The sequence below is a fragment of the Columba livia genome, chromosome Z (genome assembly GCF_036013475.1).
Source record: "Columba livia isolate bColLiv1 breed racing homer chromosome Z, bColLiv1.pat.W.v2, whole genome shotgun sequence".
NCBI classification, from domain to species: Eukaryota; Metazoa; Chordata; class Aves; order Columbiformes; family Columbidae; genus Columba; species Columba livia.
This window is the reverse complement of record NC_088642.1, coordinates 59778915-59790193: the sequence shown is the minus strand read 5'-3', so window position 1 is coordinate 59790193 and position 11279 is coordinate 59778915. Positions and strand designations below refer to the sequence as shown.

At 36.7% G+C, this 11279-nt stretch overlaps 1 protein-coding gene across 12 annotated transcripts in view; it reads right to left on the bottom strand.

Moving 5' to 3' along the window:
* Positions 1–299: 299 nt before the first annotated feature.
* Positions 300–11279, bottom strand: part of JAK2 (Janus kinase 2) — a 91524-nt gene continuing 80544 nt past the window's right edge. For all 12 annotated transcript variants that reach the window (XM_065046020.1, XM_065046025.1, XM_065046022.1 and 9 more), the window contains 4 exons: positions 9079–9251; positions 8467–8584; positions 6560–6673; positions 300–4407 (listed from right to left, as the gene is read on the bottom strand). In XM_065046020.1, the coding sequence (XP_064902092.1) occupies positions 4300–4407; positions 6560–6673; positions 8467–8584; positions 9079–9251 (513 nt within the window). In that variant the 3' untranslated portion in view covers positions 300–4299. The remainder of the gene's footprint in view (positions 4408–6559; positions 6674–8466; positions 8585–9078; positions 9252–11279) is intronic.

The following is an 11279-nucleotide window of genomic DNA, read 5'->3' as shown; positions in this document are numbered from 1 at the left end:
AGAGTAAACGGAATGCTCCTTCCTCCCAAAATAATCAGCTTAACAAAAAAATGAAAATAAAATAAAAAATACCCCCCCCCCCCAGTCTTCTTGTTGGGGAGCACCCGCTATGCCAACTCCACACTGGTACATGTAAGTTCCTTCCAAAAGATGAACACTACATATGGCTGTTCTGGGAAGGTCTCAGAGTTGTGTGTGCTGTATCCCTTCAAACATACCAGCTCTCTTCAGCAGCTATTTAAATATTAATAATTAATTGTAGGTACTATATAAAAGAAAACCTTGGCAGGCATGTGCCATTCATTGTATTTAGTTACTTTATTTTCACTATCCAAACTCAAGAGAAAAGCACAGTTAAGTTTCAGATATCAATACACAGTTTTCTAAAAAAATACCCCTTTCATGTTCTCTTCAGTAAACCATGAATTCAAATGTTTGCAGCCCAACCATAAGTAGCAGGTGTCTCCTTTCCTTCCCCCTCCCTAAAGGGACTTTTTCTACTTTAATATAAAGTATTGTAAACCTCTTATTCAAAAGCAAAATTCAGGAAAAAAAACTTGTTAGCCAAACACCTTTTCAAAATTGCTGTCTGGCATGGCACAACCTTAAGTAGTTTCTTTTGGTATAGTAATTATTGTATTTTTCAGTTAGGTTAGGTCTCTGTATTTTAAATTTAAGGCAGACAATACACAGTTTAGAAACATATCAGCACATATTTGTCACGGTATGGCATTTTCAGTGGACATCAGCTTTTCATAAACCATTGTGCATTTCACATTTCGGAAAGCTTCTTCAGTGTTGAACATCAGCCTTTTTCCATCAGTCTTGGTTTTCTTCCATGCTTCTACTTTTGCTCTCAGAACTCTTTCCTCCAGGTGTTTGTGATCACACATTCCTGATAATCTTGCTTTCTTTACACGAGAGTTACATTTCTCCATACGGTAACTTCTTTTCTCATACATTTCAAGGTAGTTGGTCAACATCTCAAGTAAATGCAACAATTAAAAATGCAATTTCTGGAAAAAGTAAAATAATTTTTACGTACCTCTTTAACAGTTCTATTCATCTGTACGTTTTGTAATGATTATCTCAACTATGGAAACTTTTAATCAATAGCAGGATGTGACAAGAATATGGGTTTCTTTTCCTGAAAATTCATACCTCCTCGGGCTTACTACATGACTGTTGCAAGGTGTGGAATATATTTAAATCTAATATTGAAACTTATTTATACTGATAGACAACAAACCAATATTATACTAGACAACACTTGTTTGCAGAGATTCTGTAAGATATATTGCGTGCTTACAGAAAAATCATTTCACTTCAAATATAAGTGCAAAGCAGTAGTTAACATTTTAATTCTTCATCATAGCAGCAGTCATGTATGCATAAACCAACACTTTTTCTACAAAAAAACCCATCACAGCATAGTCATTACACTAAATTACATTTGCAGCTGACAAATGCAATGCCAACTGAATAAAGTTTCTAAAACAAAGCACTGGGTCTGTTAATACAAAGGCTATATAAAAATACGTTGTCATACAATGCTACTGTAGATCTGAAAGCTTTCAAAATGCAGTGTTTTGTTCTTCAAAAAGGTTACTGTAATTTGCAGTGGCTAATTCAGCAAAATCACCACATTCACATCCTCATCAGCTTTTTGAGAAAACCATCTGGTGCACCCCAGGACCTCAACACTGATGCTGCGGACGACCCCACATCTCCCAGCGTCCCAAACACTCCTTGGTCCTGTTCCCCCAGCCCATCCCAAACGACACAGACCTTTGCACAGACGGACCTGTTACAAAAGACTATGCTCCTGACCAACAGCACAAAATTAAACTGCAGTGTGAAGATATGGCTTTCTCTAAAAATTATGAAATAAAGTAAAAAAAAAAATCCACAAGACACTTAAAAATCATCCTTGAGTTCAACACTGTATTTTTGCAATCAAATAGACTATAATCAGTCATACTGTAGTAGAACAAGAAAAAGACTTTTTATTCACTTGAAAAAATAGCAGACTGGAAGATTTCTTCATTGCATTACACAAACTTCCCTGAGATTTTTACATAAATTATGGTTAGCCTACTATATATTGGAAACCAGTTAGCTACTGAGTGTCATACACTGCAAATTTTACATAATTCCTGCATATGTTATCCAGCTAAAATGCTGTTTCAATGCTTTAAAGCTGTATAATCTTTTGTTACAAAAAAAACCCACATACACACAACTGAGACTACAAATGCAAAGACTTTTTTTTTTCCACAAAACTTTAAATCTTCAAAAGCAACGTATAGAAATGGAGAAAACAAATGTTAAGTTGAACAAAGCACTTTAAAGTTCTTTGCAGCTTGAAAACTGATTGTGAAATTAGTTTTAAAAATAATCTATGCAAGTGCTTGGTGGCAAGAAAACCAACAGAAATATTATAAAATGCAAAGGGCAGAAACAGGGCTGAGGCTGCCCTCCCTATTTAGCAATATCCCCTATTGTAAAATCACAATGTTTTATCAGTGACTGAGTGAGAGAAACATCACAGTGGTACAAAACACCGCTACACTGGCACTATGTTACACTAAGTAAGGTTTTCTTGTTTGTTTGCTTTTTCAAAGTTGAGGTACTTAAACTTCTGATAAGATGAATGTAGTTAACCAGAAATCTTAAGGAGGCCCCACAGTAAGTCCTTTGTTTCACTGACTCACTGCTGCAAATTTCAAAAATAAACACTTCATCTTAAATACAAATCTGGATGTCAGGTCTGTTTGCCAAGTTGTATATCCCCTTAACTGAACTTCTCTCAGCAAAAGTCCAAGAAAAACAAGCATTGTACTTCGCAAACAATAATGCTTAAGAACAAGTTAAAACAAAAGAAATATTACTTGAACAAAAAATAAACATTACTGCAACATTACTGCTTTGAGATACAAGATTATCCCCAAGTTTTATGCCTGAAGGCAAAAGCAAAGAGTGTTTTTGTCCATAACTTTCTGTTAGATTTCAAAAGCTGAATTGTACAGCACGAGTAATCTGTTCAGATAGCTCTGTTCTCCTTCCAGTTCGCAGTAACTGGGATCATGTCCTTGTCCCCCGGTGAGTGTGGAGCAATTGCACTTGTAATTCCTCCTTCCAAATAGTCTTACGTTGGATATTAACACAGAAAGAAACAGGAAGTTAACTTCGGATACTTCACTACAAAATAGACTTGATGTGGTTGTGACTGGCCATATCAGATACTGGGCCATAAACATTCTTTTTTTGTGTACTGGAAGGAAGGCATTAGGTGATCATCTTAACAGCAACGTGACGACCTGTGAAATGGAGGGCATTCTCTAGATTTTAAATTCTGCTTTAAAAAGCTCCCAGTTTGTAGACAGACTTATGACTGCATGGAAATTACAAAGACGGAAAGAACGAAAGAGCAGCATTTAAAAGCAGTATGCTTAGCTTTTTCATACTCAGGAATAAACTGAAGACACTGCCCTCTGCAAAATGGCTTCATTTTATCACTGTATCTTCAATTATATAACGGGAATCTAATACTTACTCAGAGGAAAAGAAGAGTAAGAAAACCTGGACAACATGTTTGCTTTTTCATTTTAAATTAAAATTTTCACACAGATGAGTAGGTTTTCTTGCTCTCCAAGTTAAGAACAGTTTGCTCCCTTTCTGTCAGCCTTCTGTATCTCTCTCCATATATTGCTGGCTGGTAACTGCTTCAGACAGGCATATTACAAGTTTTTGGGTTACAAAACCACTTCTATTTCATTATACAGAGAAGCCATTTCCGATTCAACAATGAAAAAAATTATAAAACTGTATTAACAAACATAAGCCCTTGTGCAACACACAAAATAGGGTGCCAAGTCATTATATACCCAGTGTGAAAAGACTTCTGGAAGTCTTTTCTGTGCATCTCCATTTCAACATGGAAATACACTCTCTTTTCATCGCTTAATCTCACCACATTTTAAGTCACCTCTTTTTTGCATTGCCAAGTAAGGCAAATAATGGTGTTGTAGACTGACCATATATTAGATTATTTTATTTAGAAAAATAATTTCTCTCCCTATTGAGAATTTCAACATGTTCTCATAGTAACAAATAATATCCTGATAAAGAAAACCAGCAGGATTCCTCAGTATGCAGATTGAGATAGGATATTTGCCACACAGGTTTTACTTCCAGCAAAGGTAAGATGCACACGTGTACATATGTCAATTATACACAGCAGACCAATTATATTTTGTTCTGCATTCCAACACATCCGCTGAAGAAGGGGCAGTTTTCTCATCCACCCATGTTGTCCCTTATATGATCCACTCGCTGAGCAAGATCCCTAAAGGTGGGGCGCTGCGTAACAACATTGTTCCAGCATTCTTTCATGATAGCGTAGATCTGGAGAAGAAACGAAGGAAATCGGTAGTAGGCACACAGATGCTATGAATAGTTAATAGTTACTTTGGACTGGTACAAAGAACATCCAACTTAACTCTGCGCTTCCAAGCAACTGTGGCACAAGAGCATGCCTAAAGTCTTGCTCTACCAACCAGTTTATCTGCTTGATCCTAACAACACCAAGAAGTGAGAACAGCTACTCTGCAAAAGCCTTTATTACTATATATATATATATATATATATATATACATATAAGGCTAGTGTGGAAATTGACTCAGCTAGTTTTTGAAACTTTTAAGAGACTTATGTTATTTTGCTAAGTTTTTCATCTTCTTACTTGCTCTTATTTTTTGGAAAGACCAAAAAGCGTTAAAATGACAAATGCTTTACAAGTTTGACCAAAAAAATCAGATTTACAAAGACAGCAATTATAAGTTAAGCTTACCCTGTGAGGTTAACATAGGCTTCTCCACACTTGTATATTAAGTTCTTAATTACTACTCATATTTAATTAGAATTAAGCCAAAAAAGCTACTGTGCAAACTTAACCCACTTAAGTGGGTTAGAAGCAGATTTAAATGATTTTTGGAAGAGATTTCTGTTACAACAGGCACTTCTCTTTTCCCAAACATGTACCTGACATCTGGTCACAAAACAACTTGCCAAGCTCTTCACCTGTAGTCTTCTCACTAATTTAACCTGGATCATTATCATACACTTCTCATACTTCCAAAAATTTTTACGTGTTGCTTAAGAAAAATATGCACAGCTTCCAGGAAAACAAGTAGCATTAGTTCCTCATTTTTCAGCAAATCTGCAACTCCTGCATTGACCACGCTGCCTCAGACCCAAGTCTACAGACACCTGGAAGATTTAATATCTGTGATGACTGGCCTTTCAAGATCAAAACAGCACAGTTTCTGACAAAAGAGAGACATGTCTGTCTTGCTTTGATATCAGAAGAAATGTCAGACATGGAAACCTTTGCATTAGTTTGGATACAGCTTCAGAAAAGTAGATTATATATTATCTTATGACATTCAGATTATCTACAAAAAGCCAAACCTTTACAATTCAACAACTGGTACAAGAAAGGTTACTTCAGAGACTTCTCTTTTGATTCCTACAGACTATTTTTCCCCCGTGGCTTCCCTGCCCTACCTGTACCATTGTTTTACTTCTCTGCGAGACCACTTGCCCTGATCTCTCCTCTGCCTCCAGCTTTGAACAGATTGTTTCTCAACTTATTGTCAAGTGTGCTTTATTTTAAAGGGATGCAGCAACTAATCTGAGCTGAAGTTATAGATGTAAAAGGCGTAACTATTTTACTTACATTCTTTCCCTACTGATTCAGCTACCCAGCCCTACCAGTTTGACTCAAGCTGAAGTGCACCCTGCTCTGAAGAACAGAGAACTATGAGACTTGGAAGTATCATTAAGGTATTTTTAAAGCATCTGGAGCATTAGGGGAAAAAAAAAAGAGTACTTAATTAATATGTGTGCTCCAAGGATGGCTTTACATACATATGCACTTCAGAATCTATGCAGAATGCAAATACAAATCTGAAGTCTGAACTTAAAAATCTGATTCATGTACTTAACTGTGTCTGTGGTCTACAGGTAGCTCTTGTCTCAGTATGCTTGACAGTGAATAATATACACAATAAACATGAGTATTCCTATGCTTGAGGAGGGAAGAGCAAGAGAAGGAAAATAATCAAGCTAAACTGCATTTAGCTATTAAGATACTTCTGGTAAATGTTACAGACTTCAAAAGAATCCAGCCTTCACAGCTTTGAACAAGACTCTGACTTCCATGGAACAAGTTCTATACACTAATCTCATTGCCTTAATGAATTTATATTTTTGAAATAGAAGCCTGAGTGTCCCAGTACAGCAGCCAGTCATGATAGTCCTACTTCATATACTCAGAAAGAATACATCCTAGGCTCCTTAGGGAATGCAATCTAAAGAATTAGAAAATAAATAGGATTACACTTATCATGCAACTGATAAAATAACAGGACAGCCATTCTGCTTGTATAACTACTTCAGGAATTCAAGCAAAACAAAACACGAGGTTTGCATTTACCAGGTACTCACCCTGACTGACCACCTTTCATACTATTAACATATTAATACAATACTTCACCTCATCGGGGCATCCATCTGGTCTCGGTAGTCGTCCATTATTCTTCAACAGCTCTATCAAATGAAATACAATCATCTGCCCTTGTTTATCGCTGCCAATCATGCGCATGAATTCCTGAAACAGAAGGCTGACTGTCATAAATAATTTTTAAAGGAAAAAAAGATGCTGCAATATTCTTACCGAGGGAAAATTTTTTATAAGAAGAATAAACAATAAATAGAATAATACATAACAATAATACAATTATAAATTACAAGTCCAGAAAATATATCAATAACTACTGTTTTTGTGTGTGTGGATAAAAATAGGATGATGCATATATAGTTAAAGGCAATAAGTGAAAAATCCTCTTAAAAATACGATCAACTGATGATTAGCTAGTTTTAAAAGGATAAACCTCACAGATAGTTCTAAAGAGCTCCTTGAAATATTAAAGCAAGTTCTTGATGCTTTGAAAAACAGTCAAACAGAACAGATAATATACCGATATATATATATATATATATATATATATACACACATATAAAGATTAACAAGCTTAAAAAGTAACTACAGGTCAGAAACAGTAGGATAATTAAAGCAAGCAAACATGGCTTAGGCAAATCTTGCTATCCAAAAATCAACATAACCCCAAAAGTAGTTTAAATCTCACTCAGATTGTCAGAGATCAAAAGTAAATGAGGAAATACTATTAACTGAAAATAATTTCTAAGCACAACATAAAGGAATGACTTTTTCTTCCAATGCAAGGATTTTTTTTAATGATCCTTGACATGAAAATGTGAAATAACCATTGGTGGAACGTGCAAATAGCCAGAGCTGGGGAAACGATGTATAATTACAAAGACTATGACAGTCAAACAGACTGCTTTGTCTAACTGGTAAAATTAATTTTATCTTGAGACATACTAGTAGGATAACCAACCTGATGAAGTGGTGAAGGCACATGTAGAGTTGACTTATATTCCATCTGAGCCCATGACTTACTCTACCACTTTCCACTTCATAATCCTTCTGAGTAAGAACCCCAGGTGTCTGGAATGTTTATGTTACTATGCAGGAAGAGACGCCCCTGCCTGAGAGTTCTTCCTTGATGGCTCAGTCATTGTATCCAGTTACTAAGAGGTCCACTGAGGCCAATGCAGAGATCTTGCAAGCGCACTTCTGCCTATCATCATCGTCAGTCTTTCAAAAATACATTTGCCAGGAATGAGAAACTGGCCAAGGGTGAGGACAACTCCAGTAAATATAAACAGCTCAGCTCTCCTCTGTTACATGCGCAGAGGTCTGCTAGCTGGAAATAAGACTGTGAGTCCCATTTCCAATTGGAGAACTGTTTTTCAGTGTACAAGTAGTGTACAATCTGTCCACTTTAAATCTGTCTTCAATGGTGCCTGTCAACAGTGTGTAAAAAGCCACTCCCTTTCTTTCTTGAACTTCAATAACTTACTAACTTGGGTTCCGGTAACATAACAAAACAACTTTAAAGTTACCTTTTTTAAATCAACTTATTTGTTTAGCTCAGTCTTAGATCTGGAATAGCATTAAAAGTACATGTAATGTTGCAGTGAAACAGTTGCATCTGGGATTACCCACCAAGAAGGACAAGAAAGAACAATCTATAATGAGAAATTTTAAAATCTTTTTCAAACAGATAGGAGTTACAGGATGGATAAGATCCACACAGACTATCAGACAATCCTCAGGTTTTCTTTCCTTCCTATGGATTGATATTAATACTTTTTAGCAGGTTGCTGCTTCTGATTGGGTGCTACCTCATAAACACTAAGGTATCCCCAGAAAAGGATTAGTAAAAATCAAGCTATTTAGGTATCCGAACGAACTATGTATTTTTGAAAATTTAAATAAACCAAAAAACCTCTGAGAACCATTAGCTATGTACTTACAGCTGGTGGGCTTTTGCTCTTGTCAATATACGTGAAGAGTTCATACAAGACCACACCAAAACTCCACACATCTGAGGCCACAGAAAACTTGCTTTCTGTCAGAGATTCTGGAGCATACCTGTAACACATGGCAAAACAAACATTTTTCTGTGTAATATGTATCCTTTTGGTTTGCAATATATTTCTTTTAATAAGACTGCCTTTTTTTTTTTTTAAATGAATAAGTGTTCTTTGTTCATAGGCATTAGCCATTCTCATTTCCTCCTACTACCTTCACCAGTAACTATTCTTATAACAGCAGTTTATTGGCATTGAAAACACAAACCATCTTAAGCAAACAGTTAGTGATAACTATATCCAAGTTGTTTGTTGTGCCTTTTTTATTTTCCTTCTCCAAACAAAGTTGTAGATTTAATTTTTAATCCATATAGACACACTGAGAAGCCCCACAATGCTGCTTCATAAATTCACACACGGCACACATGGCTTTCACAACGCTGGGCAACTGACTTGGGAGTTTGCACTTAATAATTCCACAAAATGTGAAGTAATTGGCTGAAACTGCAAAAACTGAAAATGTGCCATGATTCAGTACACCAAAGGAAGACTTACCAAAATATAGGGCTTTCACCAGGTTCTTTTACTTTGTAGTATTCTTTGTCTTGTGGCAAGACTTTTGTCAATCCAAAATCTCCAATTTTAACTCTGTTCTCATTCTCCACCAAGATATTTCTTGTTGCTAAATCCCGGTGAACATACCTTTTTGTACCCAGATACTCCATGCCCTAGGTGTAAAGTTCACAAACAACAGGAAAAGAGTTACTTTTACCAATAAGTAGGTGGACTTTGCCTAAAGGGATGACTGAACCTCAAAGTTAAAACCAAATACAAATCACTATCAAAATCAGTGTGCTTGGACATTTGTCTTCTCTGAGTTACTTCTTCCAAGTGCAGGGACTTCCCCCAAGTGCAGGGAGACAGACTGAGCACCTGTCACTGACCTGTGTTTTTTGATTATGTAGCTGGATAACCATGACAGCTCCTTTTTGTGGCCAAAAGCAGTTTGCCAGTGATAGACAGAAGGAAAAAAAAAATTTGGGCTGAGTTACACAATCCAGGGCAGATGAGAAGACTGTTCTGTTTACCTGTTTCATTTAATCTTTTTTCCTCACTTTGTACACCCACTTTCCTGCTTGCTTTATGAAACTTAATATGATGTATCCTTGAATTTGACAACCATTCTCTGACTGTATTGCCAGTGTGTCTTGTTGCTCTTCTGAATGGACCATTATTCACGTACACAGTTTTGTTTATTGTTACATTTCCACGAGTTGCCATAACAAAACATCGGCCTGAAGCCATTTTGTCTTTTGCAGCTGCTGATCCCTTCTAACTGACCCACATAATTCTTTTTGCTAACAACAAAAAGTGGAAGAAGCCAGTGTGTGTAGTGGCATTTGCTTACACAGCAACAAATGGCGGACAGAAGTTGACGCTGCACAACATCAAGAGATTCCTGACTCAGGTGAAAGGAAACGCACAGAAAGCTGTCAGAGTTCTATGAGAAAGCGTCTCACTCCTTCAACACAACCAAAAGGCAGTAAATGATGCTAAGAACATCATTGAACTCAGCAGTTTTAAACACCAATGTTATACTATTGATGCTAAAACATTTCTTTTACTCTTTTAAGTGAGAAACCTCAGAAGTCCAAAGCTGCACTTTCCTCTCAGATGCCTGCTACCCCCCAGCACCACTGGGTAGCTCTGCTGTTTACTCACACCCCATTCTAAAACCCTTAAAAAAATGCCCCACTTATCCACTACTATTCTGGAAAATAACCAACCTGCCTTTTTCAAAGTGAGACTCCTGGGTTTCCAACACAACAGTCTATGTAAATGCTGTAACATTTTATTACTCCTACATACTGTACTGGAAACAGTCTTGAAGTTTCTCTCATGATAGTAATTTTTCTGTTAGCCTGGAAAATAACTGTTGTAAGAGAGGTATTTAAATCATGCAAATTCTAAGTGGAAATAATAATCTTGTGGCACTAATCTAACAATGTAGTTGAGTTTAATTATATGATTTCAAATGTTGCTATCATTACAGTTGGGCTCTCCACTTTAAGCATTAAGAGATGGAAAAATAAGTTCATTCTTAGCCTCTTCTCCTATCAGCCAGCATTAACAAAATGCAGGGCCAAAAGAGCAAAAGAGAACATCCCAGAAATCAGATGCATGGAGATGCTGACGTCCCTATTTGCCAGTCTTCTTCTTTGAAGTTGCACATAGAGTCCTATTGCTTGCCACCAGACACAAGCACAAGCTGCACCAGATGACAGCTGCACTAATTTGCATCTACAGGAACATCATCGCTAGTAAATGGCATCTCTGAAAATGTTGATTTTCACCGCATGAGATATGCATTAAAACAATACCACCTTTAAGCCAGGTATTTGTTCCCAGAACACCCTGTTTCCCCAAAACTAAGACCTACTCCAAAAATAAGCCCTAGCATGATTTTCCAGGATTCTTGAGGATACCTGAAATATAAGCCCTACTCTAAAAATAAGCCCTAGTTACAGTTATTTTAAAAAGTCAATTTAAATAGTGTCCACGCTGCTATACATGTAAAAAAAGTAAAATTAATTGGCAACAGAATGCAGCAGGATAGACAGACCTTTTAGCAAGAAAAGCTGACACCTGACAGACAACTGACAGCTGCATTGCCAATGCACTACGAGCAGGCTACAAGGACAGGAGTTGCTCAGTTAAGGAAAGTGCTGTTGCTAGACGTGAGAAACTGGGTGCAA